The following is an 18,299-nucleotide window of genomic DNA, read 5'->3' on the forward strand; positions in this document are numbered from 1 at the left end:
ATCATCCTTGTTTAGTTGGGACGATATCAAGGTGTTTTATTTGTTGGTGCACAAGCAGGGCCTGAAATGTGTTTGGATGGCTTTTAAAGTACCTTATCTTATAGCCTGAGGTTCCTGTAAATGAGGTGTTTGCTGCTCTTATCAATGAGACGTTACATGAGATGAGTGCCCCAGCCTGTCGGTGCTGTTTGATGGGTCTGGGGTATGACTACAAGGTGCTGATTTTTGGCCAGATGCCTCTCTGCACCAGTTTCTGACTTCTCAAACTCTTTCCCACTTATTTCTTACTTCTTTTTCCTCTAACCTAAGTCTAAAATATTTGATTTTAAAATAATGTGTAGAGGAAGTACAACAGATCTTCTGATTCTGAATCCTGGATCAACCTTATTTCTAGCATTGTAATTAGGAAATTCACATTTTTAACACTGATATGCAATTTATATAAATTTCTGGCTTTTAAGCAAAAGCATGCTCTCTCCAAAATGTCTCGTTTAAGGAGTTAACAGTTCTGCCTTTACCTTAATCTCATAATACAGTTTTTGGAAATTTTTTGTTTTTGTTAAATGGATTTCTTAAAAGTGAGGATGGCACATTTATCTCAACCCATTGAGAACAGTGCAATCTTTCAGTGAAGTTAAAACATCAGAAGGTTTTCACATGGCCATGATACATTTTATTTGTTTTGAAAAGTTGCTATATACTGTATATCAGTGGTCAAGGGACCCAGTTCTGCCATCCCAATTCTGATTTGCTCTAAGGATAAATGCGATTACACAGTGTTCAAGGCATAACACAAATCTAAACAAATTAAAACACATTTCTCTGCCAAATTGCAACCAGTTAAAGCATTTAATGGGCCAATCTGAGAGCTGTGATACTGCATACGAGCGTGTGTCATTGCTACTGTCTCAGATTGTGAGGGATTTACGAACAATGTCAAGTTCCCTCTGAAGACCTGAGTCTCTTCACTGCCTCTTAAAGCTTAATGCTCCCTGACTGAGTGGCACAGCCAGAGCCAGACACTCTCTCTATATGTGCCACAGATAATGCTAAGAACAACCTCTCAATTTCAGCTCTCCTCCTAGGCTAATGTGCCCTCCTTACTCTACAACACACACAGGGCCATTTCCATTCAGTGAGAAAGCAGCGAAAGCGTGGGCGATTGTAATGGAAAACGCTAACATTGTCCCTAATGGCTTCCCATCCCAGGAGAGTTTTAAAACATATGTAAATTTATGTAAACCCAACAGAAACACATATTTACAATAGTATAGGGTAATCACAATATGAGGACATGGTGCACTGGCCTTGCAGATGAAAAGTGCCATGTGTCATTAGTCCCCTTTATCTCTTTTCTGTTTCCTGTTATGGCATCACTGCAGTAATCACTCACAATAAGAATGAAAATGATCTGCAGTCATCTGTGGAGCAGTGATGGAGAGGGACAAGTGGAGGGTAAAGAAGGTGTTTTTGTGCAGTTAGCTGCTGTGACACCTTGAATATATACCACACTATGACAACTTATTTTGACCAACAATTTAATTCTATGTTTATTACTGAGGTTGTACTTTGCAGAGGTCTTGTGCTGGATTACATTATATTGAGAAGTTTTTTGTCCTCTCTATTTATATAGGACAGAATAGTAGAAACACCTCAGTAAAATGCAGTCCAGTATGTCACTGCATTTATCATGTCGATCAAACAGATGCGCGAGGGAAGTAGAAAGTGGAAATACTATTTGTGCAAAGAGGGTGTTATTGTGGACTTGTGTCATCTGAACATCTGAAACAGACTTCATTATGAAACATTCATTTAAGGTTCAGGATTCACATTACCAAAAGTTGTCAGTACTTGTGAAGGAATCTTTGCATTGCATTGAATCCAAACAATCCTTCAATATTTTAAAAGTTTATTTGCAACACATCTCCAATTACACTCATTTTTATAAACCATGTTTATAGGAAATGTTTTTTGGATTGAGAAAGGATGCAAAACTTAATGGACAACAGGAATGGCGTTTATCTGTTTTTGTGGGTAAATGTGATGTTATTACATTCCATATGAACAAACAAACAAAATGTATTATTTGCTGACCATTAAATATCATTTAAATTTGTACAACTGAAAAACATCAACATCAAAATTTTAAGTTTTAAGCCTAAAAATATTTCAAAACAGGCTCCAAAACTGCAATTAACAATTTATTACACTTCTCATGTGGTACCTTTTTCATTTATGGAGTGTATGATTTGTATTGTTTTAGGCAGTGCATCAGGTTTTAAAAAGTTTGTACCTTTAAATGTTGTTAGATAGATAAAAAGGCTGTTACCACTCTCTGGTCATTGTCCCTTTCACAGCATTGCACTGCAGTTACTGAGAAAACACATTTATGCAGAATCCCCGGATCCACCTGTCCCCACACAGGGACACGCCAGTGGGTCAGGACCCATAGTTAGAGAACCCTTGCTCTAAAGTGTGTAGCTGCAACCGTTCCTGCTACACTGGCTGAAATACTACAGCAGTGCCAGAGCTATCAAACCAAAACAAGCAGATGTGTAATTATTCTGGCTTTCACATCCACTAACAAAAAGACCCATTTATGATAATTATCCTCATGGATATTGCTGGCGTATTTAACTTGTAAACTTACAGAAATGTTGAGATTTAACATTGTTTTATGTTCAAATGTATCAAAAGTTTATTAAAGGAAAACAAAAAATGTCACCTGTTATTTTCTTAAAATTATACATTTTTTGCATATTAAATATATATTCACCAGCCATTTTATTAGGTACACCTGTTCAACTATTTGCTAACACAAATATCTAACCATCAACTCAGTGCATTTAGGCATGCAGACATGGTCAAGACGATCTGCTGAAGTTCAAACTGAGCTGATCAGGATGGGGAAGAAAGGTGATTTAAGACTTAAAACATGGCATGGTTGTTGGTCTGAGTATTTCAGAAACTGCTGATATAACATTTTCTTCATACACAACCATCTGTGGGTTTTACAGAGAATGGTTTGAAAAAGAGAAAATATCCAGTGAGTGACAGTTCTCTGGGTGAAAATGCCTTGTTGATGCCAGAGGTCAGAGGAGAATGGCCAGACTGGGTCGAGCTGACTTGTTCCAACTTAGGTGTCCAGAAGAGCATCTCTGAACGCACAGCACATTAGACCTTGAAGCAGATGGGCTACAGCAGCAGAAGACCACACTGTGTACCACACCTGTCAGCTAAGAACAGGAACCTGAGGCTACAATTCAAGGGCTCACCAAAACTGGAAAATAGAAGATTGGAAAAATGTCTCCATTTCTGCTGCGACATTCGAATGGTAAGGTCAGAAGTTGGTGTAAACAGAATGAAAGCATGGATCCATCCTGCACTGAATCAATGGTTCAGGCTGCTGGCGGTGTCATGGTGTGGGAGAGACTTTCTTAGTACCAACTGAGCATCATTTAAACACCATGGCCTCCCTGAGTGTTGTTGCTGACCAGGTTCATCCCTTGATAACCAAAGTGTCCCATCTCCTGATGGCTTTTTCCAGCAGGATAACGCACCATGGCACAAAGCTCAGATCATCTAAAACTGGTTTCTTGAACATGACAGTGAGTTCATTGTACTCAAATGGCCTCTGCTGTCACCAGATCTCAAGCACCTTTGGGATGTGGTGGAACAGGAAATTGGCATCATGGATGTGCAGCCAACAAATCTGCAGCAACTGCATAATGCTGTCATGTCAGTATGGACCAAAATCTGTGAGGAGTGTTTCCAGGACCTTACTGAATCTATACCACCAACAATTAAGGAAGTCCTGAAGACAAAGGGGGTCCAACCTGGTTCTAGCAAGGTGGATCTTATAAAGTGGCTGGTGAGTGTATATTATTCTCCAGTTAAATTAAATGCTTCTTAATTGACAATCAGTTAAATATAACAGTGCTGAACTGTAAAACATCAGCAGTCGCTCGCTTACCACTGAGAAAACTTTACTGTTTCAAGTTGAGCTGAAATATGTATAACCCTACGGTGTAAAAAGTTGGGTGGGGTGTGCCACCATCTGTCCACCAAACTTACTGGAGATACATTGAGCATTTCATGAGTTTCTGAGATTCCTGCTGAGAGACAGAAGGACAAACTACCTGAAGCAAAAACATAACCTTTGTAGGAGAGGCAGCAATCACTGGAACATGGTTCCAGTGATTGGATATGGTCACTATATAGGCATAACAATTAGTCCAATGTACGACTGCATCAATTTACACACTTAAAAAATATAATAAGGAGTGTGGGCAAACATCCAAAAAAAAAAAAAAAAAAAAAAAAATCAATAGTTATTTTGCAGTATCTAAAAATAGAATTTCTTCTGAAGGTAGATTTTGACCGTTTTGCATAATTTTAGTTGGTGCAATTTTTGTTTTTCTCTCAATTTGCTCTTCACATCTCACTTTCGGTTCTGCTTGACCAGCTGTTCCACCTCCCTCATGAAGCGCAGGCAGAGCTCATCCTGCCAGGGCAGGGCGACACACTGCACAGCCGTGGGCAAACCCTCAGCTCCGCTCACAGCCTGCACACAAACACAGCAGCATGTTAGCCAGTCAGCACCCATCCAGCACCAAGCAGCACAGTCCAGGCTGCTACCTCCACCTACTGACCAATATAGGAACTACAGTGAAACTCAATAAGCTGACAATATGCGGTGTAACAACAATGAACTGACACTGATTATACAAATGCCAAAAATCATTACAAATCTCTACAAAGAATATGTGTCACTGTTGTATATAATAATATAAATTCCACCTCAGTATTTGCAGTTCTTCACGGTTATCTGTGATATTCACAGTGTTTCAGGAGTTTTGTGGTGCTGGTTTTACTTTTTTTTTTTAAAGTTATCTATGAAAATAATAAGAACAATAATGATACTACAGCACCAAAGACTTAAACAAACCCAGAGGTGCAAGCTACATCTACAGCCTGTCTGGATTTTTCCTTTAAAACAACACAAGGAGTCCAAAGTCCTGTCTTGAAAAAGTGACAGTTTCTAAAGTGTTCAATGATTCAAGGCAGAATTCGCATTCAAGAATGAAATTCATATACATCAAAAGAGATAGATTAAAAAGTCCACGCACTGCATTAAAACATATACTGAATCAATCAATCAATTGCCTTTGCCTGTTGCTTCTTTCTTACCTCTTTGAAGAGCCTGTCCCAAAAATCTTTAAATTTGCCCTCATAGTGTTTGAGCTCCTCCTCGTCCTCTGCTGTCACCGTGTCCACCGGTACAGCACCAGCAGGAAAGTTGAGGGCATTATAGATTATGGTGTAGGAGGTAGCACCTGGCAGAAGAGAGGAACAAAGAAAAAGAGAAATATGTCAAACACTCTTATTCATTATACTACAGCATAACATATGAGACAGTATGAAAAAAAAATTGTCCTGCCATCAGATTTAGTTTGAATGGCAGCTAACCATGGTTTATAGGAATTCTCAACAAAGTTGAAACATCTCTGTATTACAAGTATCAATTAGAAGCAGAAAATATTTCAAACACTGCAAATATTTCTGTGCCTAACATACCATCATGTTATCCATTTCAATGCCCTCTCGGGTACCCTTGCTGTATTAACACGCAATGTGCAATACAAAAGAATTGACAACTAGGCTTGGGTTTTTACTTTAGGAGTTAGTCCAATTTTTCAATGCCTCACTATGGGGAAACAAGCCTCGCTGCGACCCTCAAAAACACTTATCTCATTCTGCCAATCCTGATTGGCTGATGAACGTGTCCATCTGCCCTGTGTTTCACTGCACATGGAAGGCATTGGTCACATGGTGCTGCCCTGTCATCTGTGACTGTGAGTGCCCATGGGCTCTGTCCTGTCCAGGGAAGTGGTCTTTACAGACGCGTGAGGCCAAAATCAACCATCTTGCATTTGGCTTTCAAGGTTTGGCTACCTTAACTGTGATAGTGTGAAATGACTGTTCTCTAAAATTGCTCAGTGTACACTGTGTCTTTGATTTAATCCTTATTTAGTAACAAAATCAAAAATGTCTGTGTACTGATAGTTAATTTTTAGATGATCCCTTCTATCCAGACGTAATCACTGTTCCCCAGACCAGCACGTTCTGTATGTATTAAGCGTGATACTGCCTATCTTGGCCAGGACACTCCAGGAAAGAGATTTTTAGTCTCAGTTACGTATTTCATAGTTCAATTTTAAAATAAATATGTAACATACAGGTGAGCTTGCCAGGGTAGAGCGCTTTGAAAGCTGGTCCAAGCATGGGGCAGAGCAGCACATCCAACTCACACCTTCTCCACTCCGCTATAGTCTCATGGATGTAATCCTAACAAAAACACACAATAGAATCTCCCTCTAGTTTCTAAATTATACATGTACAAACATTGCAGGCTTAAAGCTCAATCCAAGCTAGGTCAAGGCCAAAACATTTAGCAGTACCTCCACACTGGCATGCTGTTTCCACAGACCTGGAACAGACCTAAGAACAAGCGGGGACAGGATAAATATTTCACTGCAGTTTTCCACCATCATGTCTTATAAGATCAGGGGATAAAGGCTGCAGAACAAACCGCTACAACTTCTAAAAGTTTCTCACCCAACTCCACGCAGAGAATTGAGGCTGGCAGCTCCTCGAGGAAACTGGGAAAGAGAGATCAACATAAAACACACTTAAGTATCACTGTGGCGAAAACATACTGTAACTACTTAGTTTTGTCAGAAAATGCCTAACAAGGTCCTGTACAAATGAATCTTGCAAGAAGACAAATCTTCTTCTAAGACAAATGCTGATTTTACCAACTACTGATTTGTCAACACTTGTCTTTACCGACAGGTTTTTGTGAATCCGCCAAATAAGCCAAATACAATGTTCCGTATGTGTACAGTAAAATTCTGTACTATTCTAGGGCTGCATGATTAATTAAATTTTATTTTCAATTGCAATTTTGGCTTCCCGTGATCATAAAAAACAGAAAATCCATTTAGCAATGTTGCTGTGGCTTTACTGGACTTTTTCTGGTGTGGAAATCAAATCAATTTCACTATCCCATTTCATTTCAGCTGGAAAGAAACATCACAAAGCAGGCACCAGGTAAACCAAATATACTGTAACATTATTTCATTTAGTCTTTTACCATCTGTGAAAAGTGAAAGATGGCAGAAAGAGCATGCCTGGTTGACAAAAAAAAAAAAAAAAAGTAAAACTGCTTCTGTGGCGTGGATCAAGTTTGTTTTCAACAAATCCAATGTGGAGCAAGAATAAATACAGTCTTGACCCTAATATGTTGAATATGTATGTTTAATAGTGTAAATGAGGTGGTGGCAGTGCTGAACAAGACTTAAGTGGTCTAAATTACTTGTCAATTATATTTAAAGTTATAGGAGAACCACTATTAGTAAGGTTAAAGGACTGTGTGACTGTGTTTTTCTACTCTGTTCTACATGTTTTGTCCGTGGATGCTGTATTTGTGTCACTGGCAGTGTAGGAGAACTCACCAGGGGCTTGAGGAGGAAGGAGAGGAGTTTCTTGACAGGGTTGGGTAAGTAGTAAGGCAAAATCTGCGAAGAGAGACACGGGTCCAGAGGGCATCCTTTCCTAAAACAGCATCAGAGGCAAATCATTGGAAAACAATCTGCACCTTCTGAAAGAATGAGTGAACCTGGCCTAGCAAAGGAAGGAACTTCACTGCAACACCGACAGAAAACACCAGAGCAAGATCTGATCTGAACGTTTTCTCAACACAATGGAGCCTAATCTCACACGGCCGTATGCCACACAAACTAGTTCTCCCGGCAGCCAAAAGAACGGTCAAACAAATGCTGGCACATTTATTTTAAGAAGACATTGCAGTTGATACAATCATGAATTCTAAGATACTGTAGAAGCCCGGAAACAAACTGAACAAAGCCTGGACTGAAGGCAGATGTTGACCTTTGTGAAATTTACTTTGCCTCTGCAGTTTGGCAACTTCTTATCTACCACAGAGGAGGTTCACTGTTCTCAGGATTTAGGACAGATCAGCTACAGTTTGACCACATCACAAGGCTTCAAGGTGTGGATAACTTGTAGCCCATGCAGCTTTTATTCAGACATGAAATAAAGAACCTTGAAGCTGAGTATTAACCAATGAAATGTGTTTCTGAAGTCTTTTTGGTGACGTATGAGAACTGCATATAATCTGCAACATTTTACTTGCTGGGTGGTGATTTGTTGGCCACCGCCTGCCATGTTACTTCACTCTTGTTCCTCTCACAGAAACGACACTGAGCGAAGACAGCTTCTTACACAATGTAGTTATCTGGAAAGTATAGTTACAAACTGAAACTGTCCGGTTATGTCTTTACCATGAGCGAAACTGAGCAACCTAATAAACACAAAATATTACAATCTGAGGTTACTGTCAGTGAGGAATTTGTTATCTCTGCTTCTTCTATAATGGCTTCTTCCTGGTATATTCGTTGAACGTTGTTGCAAAAGGTTGACTGCAGAGAGAAGCCTTTTCTCTTCAGTTCTCAGGGACTGATGACCAAACCTGTTTTAGATAGTTAGAATATTTCTGCTGTCACAACTCCACTGCACCTGCACTGTAAACATCTCACTGTGATAAGACTTCCTCTTGCTTGTTCATGCTTATTATGGGAATCAATCAATCATGAATGGTTTTGGAACAATCATGAGTGCATATATCAAGGATATAAGTGTACTGTACCCTTCTAACAAAGTAAACACACCAAGAGACAAAATGGGCATATTATCACTGTTGATTTTAATAGTATAGTAGTTTTTTTTTCTTTAAGTGATGAAAGCCATCCGATCCTGTTCACCAATGAGAGCAGAAATTCCCATCATGACTAGCACACCAAAAGTGGTAATGGTAAGCTTACATTCATTTTTTGAAATTGTTTTAAGGGAACTCACAAGCTGTTGAGCATGGTGACACCTCCGTCTGCTAGCACACCCTTTAACGTCAGCTCCATCAGGGCATATCGGATCCTAGGGAGAGTGAAGGGCACAACCTGCACACAGAGGTGACAGAGGGAGAGCTATTAATTAACTTATTAATGGATCACAAGTTTGCAATAAAAGCACATGGTCACGGAGAGTGGTGTTTATGTGGGTGAGGAACATAACGGGCCAGATGTGGGTGTAGAAATGTTCTTACTTTGGGTGCAGAGTGAGTGTAAATGCAAACATTACCGCCAGACTCATAAAACATGTACCAGTCAATTTAGTTCTTAAACCCATGCATATGCTGGTATTGTAAGTAGTATTGCAATTGTCATCAGCATACAGCATCACCACATTTCCCCATGTTAGCAAAGCCCATTTGCAGAAAAACGTGGCAGTTGAGAAAAGCAGTCAAGTCACTGAAAAGTAGAAAAACATGTCTACTAAAGTTAAAAAGAAGAAAACAATAGTTTCAGAGTTAGAAGCCAGAAAAGGCAAACTTTTCTGCGGTAAACACTGTCAGCATGCCACCGTCACATGTGCTTTGAGAGTAATGTGAATCCTACATACCAGTGCATATACCACAGTGAGAACTGATTAGGAACTTGAGAACGCACTAGGAACTTGAGGGAACATCCTGTCCTATACTGTACAATCAAAAAAGACTGGGAATATGAAAATGTGTATGTATTCATAATTTAATTATGATTAGTTATTAACTGTAGTCTCATTATTAGATAAATTGTGTATTACTTTTAACTTTGCAATACATTAAGTATGTCTAGTCCTAACATTTTTTTCTATTTGTGGTTCTAATATACATTGGATAAAGTTTAGCTATATACTATACACTCTGATTCTGAATCTAGCCCACTGGATGTATGAAGTATGAAATATGAATATGTGTGTGTGTGTGTGTGTGTGTGTGTTGGGTGTGGTGGTCTTACAGTGTGCCCAGCTCTCTCCAACAGCGCTTTGACCTCTCTGAGACTTCGGATCATGCTTGGAGATGGCTGCTGGTAGCTATCATCTTCAAAGTAACCAATCCTCAGAGGCCTGGAGCTCTGGTAGATCTGCAGACCAAAGGAAAACAATTTCATTTCTGATGGAACAATAGTTTGGGATCAATAAAGTAAATCTATCTATCTATCTATCTAGTAGGGAATTTTGTTTGAGTGGAAATACAACCTAAAAAACACAATACAGTAGAGGTGAATATGAGATGAGAGTCTGACAATTAATTCTACGCTGAATTTGTGGGTTCACAGAATAAGCCCTCAATTCACTGTCAGTGGAGTAGATCAAGACTTTTTTTTTTGTTTTTTTGTTTTTTGTTAAGGATGATCAAGAGTTTTATCTAGTCTAACCTACCTACAGACTGTAGAAATACCACTCATTCTGTTTTACTTGCTTTTCCCTACAGGTATCAAAATACACTATATTTAAATCATGGATATACATAATATCCATGCACCATTACCATCACAGCAGCGTACATTACCGACTGACCACCATCCTGACTGAGAAGCCGCTGTCATTACCACAGAGCGGTAGCCACTCCAAATTTAACTTCATCCATCACACAATGACTTTTACTTTTCATTGAAACTTGCAAAAAGGTCTTTTGATCAGCATAATCATGTACAGGCAGGCCAGGAAAGCATGGGACGTTAATGATAGCAAACTGACCACTTGTTTGATAGTTCCCATCCAAATGAGCCAATAATTCTTTTTTAAGATTATTTTTTTCGGCATTTCTGCTTTATTTGACAGTCACAGTTGAGACAGACAGGCAGGGGAGACAGAGGGGATGACATGCAGCAAAGGACCTGAAATCGGATTTGAACCCCGGTCGGCCAAGCCAAATAATTCTTAAGTGCTATTTATTCTGCAAAGGAAAAAAAAATCTGTTTCACAAATATCCATTAGTATTCTGTTAATTTTTTTTTACTGTTATGCTATTACTTTAAAAGCTTTCTGGCTCCAAACAACAAAAGTGGGATAACAAATGTACAAATTAAACAAATAAACCATACTTTGGTGATGTGAAGATGCTCACATGCATGGCTGATAGTGCACACACAGTATAGCACTGAGAGACTTAGAAAAAAAAGAAATTACCAGTGTACCGTTGTGACACACAAATAGTTTATATATATATTGTGTAAAACAAATAGTGCTTCCGGCTGACTTTTCTCCTCTTTTCTCGCTCTTCCAATCAATGTCAATGTTGACTTCGACTGAAAAGGGAGGCATGCCCAATCAGCATCTGCTGCTTGTGGTGACTGATCCAGGGCCTGACACAGCACTCCCTGAGGGGCCCAAAAGGATATCTTACCTTTATTTCAAGCTTTCTGATTAATCCCACTTCCCAGTTCTGTGACCACACCTCACTCTGAACATTGAATATATGGCACTATGTACACTTGGCCCACTGTTATACTCAGTTTATCAAGAATGATGGTGTGCACACATTAATCTACCTCAAAGTGGACCAACCAGGATTGTGCAAAGAATAGCTCAACACATTATTCCTTACTGTCACCTGAATGGGACATTTACAACAGGCACTATGAGAGGAGGGCTCATATCAGCATCAGTACTGCTGCTTATTCTAACAACAAAATAAACACAATCTAAGTTTTTTGTTTAGTACTAATAACCAGGTTTTTAACCTCTCTCTTCCTATCATCCCTGCCTCATCTGCTAATGACTGTGAAAAAGTTTTATATCTTTCTTTGTTGTCAATGTCTGAGGTCTAATTTCACCTCCAGTGTTTTGCCCTCTGGCCCTTTTAGCCATCCTATTTTAATGTCCAAATTTGCTCCCATTTCCATATAGTTTATTTTAACAACTGTAACGCATATGCATGCCTCCCCTAGTCCCTCCAGTAAAAAATGCTGCTTAAATAAAGCTTTATTTACTGACTGGCGCATTTGGTTAAAACAACTAGGACTCAGGGACACTTTACACCACAGCTTTAACATACCTGTCACTTTTCACTTAAATTCTGCACACCCAGGTGCCTTGTTATTCCTCCTGATTAATACCCAATATTAAATTACTTAACAAAGATCACTTGTACTACAAAATACTTTCATCAGTTACAACAAAATCAGTTACTTAGACAAATAGTGATACTTACACAACTACTATGTTGCAAAAGGTAGACTCCAAATTACCATTGCATTGTTGTACTACAGTACGCTGTCGTGTTGTACTATTTGCTGTATTGTGCACACTGCTCTATAATGGCATTAAAGCTGAAATGAATGCTGAGCATGCTGGCATAGTGGACACACCTCTAAGTTAAAAGGTATGGGTGGAACTGTGGGGTCCAGGGAGAACAGGTGGTCACACAGCACAGCCTGCATAAACAAAGCCAGGCTGTCCACATCCCTGGCCAGGGGGCCCACACTCGCCAGCACTGAGGTAGTAAGAAAGAGACCAAAAAAATCTCTCAGACCATTTGCATGATGTTGCAATGCAATGATTAAATGCAATGATTAAAACCGATCTGATACTGAAGCCTGTTATTGTTTAAATAAATATACCTGCAAAGCTGTGCACAAACCCTTCATGTGGAAATATTCTGTTTGGGATTATCATAATCTATAAGGTAGTTTGCTGCAGTGCACTCTGCTTCTTCGAAGACAGGAAAGGCACTAGGGGTGTAAATCACCAGTTTCATCATGATACGATATGATACGATACGATACGATGCGATATCGATTCTTTGGAGAACGATACGATATTTACTGATATCTCAAAGTTTGCCGCGATACGATACGATTAGATTCAATTTAGGGGCCTGCGATCGATATGAGACAATATAATGTGCCGATTTAACAAAATCAGTTACATTCATACCTCACACAAAAAGCAACTAAAATATGTTTTAACAATTTTATTTCTGAGCTCTTCCAGACATCAGACATTTGAATGAAAAACAGTCTACTCTTTTTTTTTTTTTTTTTTATAACAACTGAAATAAAAAATAGAGTGAACATGAGTGCCACATTATAAATGCGAAGGCTTTTCCAGTTAACTTAAAGTGACATTAATTACCTTTCAATTATCAACATAAAAACAGTTTGAAAATATGAATGCACTACAGTCTTCCTGCATCATAGATATCCACACCACTTTGGGGTATACATTTTCTTAACCAAAGAAATTCCACTTTAAGAACAAGTTTGAGCAAATAAAGTGTAAACAATTACACATCTCTTAACTTTATGCCCAAGAGGGGAGTGGATGTTCTCGTTGTCTTTTTCTTGGCTGCTAGCCCTAGTATGCCACGCGCGCTGCAGCGTTATTTGAAAAAGACCTGCACGTCTGGTGACACAGACGTGCCGGGGGGAATTTCAAAATAAAGACCTATTTTAAGGATGACGATATATACATCGATGTTTGCGCTTCACATTGATGCTTTTACATCGTTAATCATTGAATCGATGTATCAATCTAGATCAATGTATTGTTACACCCCTAAAAGGCACAATTTTAATATTCAGCTGTTCTACCGATTTAACAGTTAATCATTTTTGGTCAATATCGGACAAATTCTCTAACTAATCATTTGTACATGTGTTAATGGTTTTAAGTTGTATTTCTCCTTACCTGATTTTTGTCCCCGACTGATAGATGATATTCCTTTTGAACTGAGTGAGACACAAAGATAGACATATAATACATAATCAACGGAAAGCTAAAGGTCAGGTAAATGTAGTGTAATACTATGCTGGGCAATGTAGTTTGACTTGTGAAAAGCAATGATGACCCATAACACTGAGAGGAAGAGAACCAACCTCAGCCTGCCTGCGGTGGGTTTGAACCCACAAATCCCACAAAAGGACGCAGGAAATCGAATGCTGCCCCCGATATCAGTGCCACAGCCAAGCAAAGAGCCTCCTGTCGCAATGAGAGCGCCCTCACCACCAGACGAACCTCCAGGGGTCTTCTGCGGGTTCCTGGGGTGCAAAGTCTGCCCGTAGATGGGGTTGCCACAGTCGTAACTGTTGGCCAATGAAGAAGGAGACAAAGGTAAGCACAGGTCATCATTATCACTTAATAATGTCATGCTCCAATCATTCGGTTAAGAGATAGTTTACTTTAACATGCTCTGAGGGATATTGGTCTTCACAAAGGGAATGGCCCCTTGTCTCTTCAGGACTTCAACAAGCACACTGTCCACAGGGGCAGGCTGCTCCAGCCTCGAGACCACGCCACAAGTAGAGTCATATCCCTTTTGATACAAACAAAGAGCCCAGTGTTGGCCCAGGGGGCAACAAAGACATAAAATGTGTGTATTAAGGAGAGAGTACCATGAGTGCTTCCATGTTTTGTTTCAGCAGAAATTAATTACCTGGGATTGTCTGTTGCCATGCTGCAATTATAATACTAATATGTAGCCACAAATTACCTTGTAATCAATGTTTTCCTTGATGCTGATGGGGACCCCGTACAAGAGACCTTCCTTACTGGAGCCGACAGTTTTCAGCTGGTCAAAACTCTCCAGCAAAATCCCTGTGCAGCAGTTAAGCCTTTTGTTTACATCTAAGGTCTGTGGGGAAATCAGCATTGAAAGGTTCACATTAGCATTTCCTCTCTAAGATAAGATAACTGCAACGACAACAACGACAGAGTTTATGACCCCCACCTTCAAGAGTAATCTATACAAGATAGAGACTGTTAAGGTCAGTGACCACTGTAACCTCAGGTAACAGGTGTAGCTACATAACAAGACTAGGTCAAAATCTAGTGTATGGTTGGGCCACGACTACATTTAAAAATCCCTGATTATTCATACAGTTCATCATGAACTGTATGAGCACTGACGTATTCTCAGAATCCAGCATTGTTTCGATCATCCTGTTACACTCTTACTGCTTGCTCTGATGGTTACATTTATACCTAACCTATTTGTCTAGTCTTGGCCCCTTTGTGTGCATGCGCGCGCACACACACACACACACACACACACACATGCACACACACACACCACCGTTCCTGCAAAGCAACACACAGTTTATTTTATGTACTTAACAAAGCTGATTAAACTTTTCAAACTTTGAGAGTTGCCAATAGGGCTGCCACAGGGTTTTTCTGTACTGAGAGGACTTCCTGCTTTCTTACAGTGCAGACACTTTTCTGCTTGCTCTTGCCTCTGCTTACATTTTTCTGATATTCTTGTTTGTTTGTTTGTTTTTTTCACAATAAAATATGGGCAGCAGCTCCTGAATACTTTAAATCACCGGGATTAAAAAAGTTTTTTCTAGATATAGCAGGCTATTAGTTATATTTCAACGTTTTTATAACCTCCTCAGTGCGACGTGAGTGAGGCCTACTAGCAGCACAAGCCTGTACTGCAGCTAAAGCTACTAGCAGCAAGATGCCTCCCTTCTCCCAATATGATTACCACAAACTTTTACAGAAGATTACAGTGCTGGAAAACAAAATTCACCAGTTAGAAGTGAATGTGGAAGTGAATGGACTATGTGGGAATGATACCACCCTGCCATGGACTCAAAGCAGTAGACATGAGCATGCGAATGCTAATACACGGCTAATTGCATGTACTGTCCATTCATTGCACTTCATCGATAATTTCAACTTTTTCTGGGACCGCAGACATCTTTTTGTCTGCAATGAATTTGCCTCCTTCTTTACTAACAAAATTCAGAAAATAAGACAAACAGTCAATGCCTCTATATCAGGTGCAGGATATGCGTTGTCCCTGTGTACACAATTCCATCCGATCAACCATAAAAACCTGGAGGACATTATAAAACATCTGAAATCCTCCTCTTGCTGCCTTGATATTCTGCCTACAGGCTTTTTCAAAACGGTTTCAAATTGCATGGCCCCAGATCTTCTACAGATTGTCAACACATCTCTTCTCTCAGGTGTCTTCCCACAGGCCCTGAAAACTGCAGTTATCAAGCCACTCCTAAAAAAGAACACTCTAGACCAGGGGTGTCAAACTCGTGCCATGGAGGGCCAAGAGGCTGCAGGTTTTCATTCCAACCAACAACTCCACCAGGTGATTTCACTGATCTCCCTACCTCCAAACAGAGAGGCGGACTAATCAGTGAAATCACCTTGTGGAGTTGTTGGTTGGAATGAAAACCTGCCCTGCGTTCCAATACTCATGCTACCATACTATTTAGTAGGGAAAAAAATAATTAGTATGTCCCAATACATACTAAACTACATACTTTGTAAGGGCAGCTGCAGTACATACTAAAAGTAAAAAGTATAAGTATGCGATTTGGAACGCAGGGCTGCAGCCTCTTGGCCCTCCATGGCACGAGTTTGACACTTGTGCTCTAGACCAGGGGTGTCAAACTCGTGCCATGGAGGGCCAAGAGGCTGCAGGTTTTCATTCCAACCAACAACTCCACAAGGTGATTTCACTGATTAGTCCCGCCTCTCTGTTTGGAGGTAGGGTGATCAGTGAAATCACCTGGACCTTTTATGCTTCACATATCTGGAACAAACTCCCAGAAAACTGTAGATCTGCTGCGACTCTCAATTCTTTTAAATCACAACTGAAGACTTTTCTGTTTGCCGCTGCCTTCCATTAAACCACATTAAGGGTTAATATTTTACACTGCACTGTAACTTTTAATGTCCTGTTTTATCATCTTATTCTCTTTTTAGCTTCTTTTTATTCCTAAATTTAACACTTTTTAATTGTTTTTATGTATGTTTTCTTCTGTTGCTTTTATATTGTTTTAATGCCTTTTATGCTCTATGCAAAGCACTTTGAATTGCCCTGTTGCTGAAATGTGCTATTCAGATAAACTTGTCTTGCCTTGCCTTGCCTACTACATAAGCTGAATTTTGATGTAAAACAAACAAAACAGAAAAAAAAATGCCTTTTCCATGTAGGAGTAAAACACATCCTCAGGGCTCAGAGACCCATCCCTCAAGCACTTGGTCAGCTCACTTAAGGAGAGGGAAAGGATGGCAGGAGCGTCTGTTCCCGGATGCTAGAAGACAAGAGAACAGTCTGTTTGGTTGAAGAGATAAATTATCACAGTGTAATACATGCACATGCAATAAGGTATAGGCACTCACCCTATTAATAGAAGGGAATTAAAGTTAGACAAATGTTAGCCCTACAGTACAAAAATTATTGTGCACTGTGATGTTGCCATACTTTTATAAGAAAGATATTTTAATAACCATGTATTCCTCAAATTTAAGACTGTCATGTGCACATTTATAAAATTTTATATTGATCTTTGGCACAAGAACATGGTTTTCCTGTTAACACTCCAAAGGTACAACTTATGATAAAAACGACCTTGGTTCATTTCAGTATAAAACATATATGGGCTAGTGTGTCACATGACCGTGGTCATGTGACACACTAGTACTTGTTGACAGGATGTGATTATGTGTGTCTAGTAAAACGTGTTCCAGTGTTCAGATGTGGCACTTCTGTGAGAGCTTGTCACAGTGGGAGAAGTATGTAGACATTTTGACATAAGTGCACTTATCACGGAACATCTGAATTGCTGTATACATATTTAACCTACACAGCTGAATCACGGAGTCTCATTACTTTATTCACCAAACATACAGCAACCGTGCAGCCTTTTAACTTGGACTATGCATTTGCGTCTGTAATAAGACTCAACTTGCATGCACATTCATGGGTGCAAATCCCTCAGAGCTGTTCCTCTCCATGCCGGCTGATGTCTCAGTCCAACTCACCGCCTCTCTGTACTTGAGCACAGCCTCCTCTGCCGCCTTCAGGCTCACAGCCCGTCGTTGTCTTGCTCTCACGATTTTATTCTCCCCTTGGTTCAAGCTGAACTTCTTGACCAGTACGACCAGCGCTCCCAGTCCGCATGCAGCAGTTGTCAGTATGGCTGTCAAGCTCAGCAGCTCACGGTTCCGTGTCTGATCCATCGTAAGGCCGCGATCACACCGGATGAATGAGAGACTTTTTCGCCTCGGCGTCAGTCCACTACAGCAGGGTCGCCGCTGTCAGTGGGTCAGACCGTCTTCGCGAGGTATTTTGTTCACTTTGACTGGCTATTACGTGTGCATTTGACCAATGGCACTCGGTGGACCTCTGAGGGGCGGTGAGCTCATGCGTCCTTTGCTGCTAATGCGGTGCAGTAAGCAGGAGACGATAGAGGGCGCTGCAGCTGCCTAAGGCTTTATCGTGCATGGCATTACTTGTCTCTGACATGGTGGAGAGAGCAATGACTTTTAAATGAATATTAAATACCCAGAAAATCTCATTTAACTGAACACATAAATAGCATTTTTTCTTACACACAAACACACTCGTCTGTATGTGTTAACAC

At 40.0% G+C, this 18,299-nt stretch overlaps 1 protein-coding gene across 1 annotated transcript; it reads right to left on the minus strand.

Annotated features, from left to right (window-relative positions):
- Nucleotides 1-1,874: 1,874 nt before the first annotated feature.
- Nucleotides 1,875-18,102, minus strand: faah (fatty acid amide hydrolase). The gene is made up of 15 exons (XM_030049465.1): nt 17,698-18,102; nt 16,854-16,967; nt 14,396-14,536; nt 14,085-14,218; nt 13,782-13,988; nt 13,594-13,634; nt 12,273-12,397; nt 9,918-10,043; nt 8,941-9,038; nt 7,518-7,617; nt 6,619-6,662; nt 6,462-6,501; nt 6,240-6,348; nt 5,191-5,336; nt 1,875-4,564 (listed from the first exon to the last, which is right to left on the minus strand). Exons 1-15 carry the CDS (start codon nt 17,893-17,895, stop codon nt 4,442-4,444), a joined length of 1,746 nt encoding a protein of 581 aa, XP_029905325.1. The 5' UTR covers nt 17,896-18,102; the 3' UTR covers nt 1,875-4,441.
- Between the last annotated feature and the right edge of the window lie 197 nt (nt 18,103-18,299).

This window comes from Myripristis murdjan, chromosome 4, assembly GCF_902150065.1.
Source record: "Myripristis murdjan chromosome 4, fMyrMur1.1, whole genome shotgun sequence".
NCBI classification, from domain to species: domain Eukaryota; kingdom Metazoa; phylum Chordata; class Actinopteri; order Holocentriformes; family Holocentridae; genus Myripristis; species Myripristis murdjan.

What these genes read in the sequence shown, in the direction of transcription:
- faah (XM_030049465.1), bottom strand. Translation starts at nt 17,895, where the DNA reads ATGGATCAGACACGGAACCGTGAGCTGCTGAGCTTGACAGCCATACTG. An exon ending in TTTACTCCTACATGGAAAAG is followed by an intron (nt 14,537 to 16,853) that starts GCATTTTTTTTT and finishes ATTTCCCCACAG; the next exon opens with ACCTTAGATGTAAACAAAAG. An exon ending in CCTTCCTCCTCAAGCCCCTG is followed by an intron (nt 6,663 to 7,517) that starts GTGAGTTCTCCT and finishes TCTCTTTCCCAG; the next exon opens with TTTCCTCGAGGAGCTGCCAG.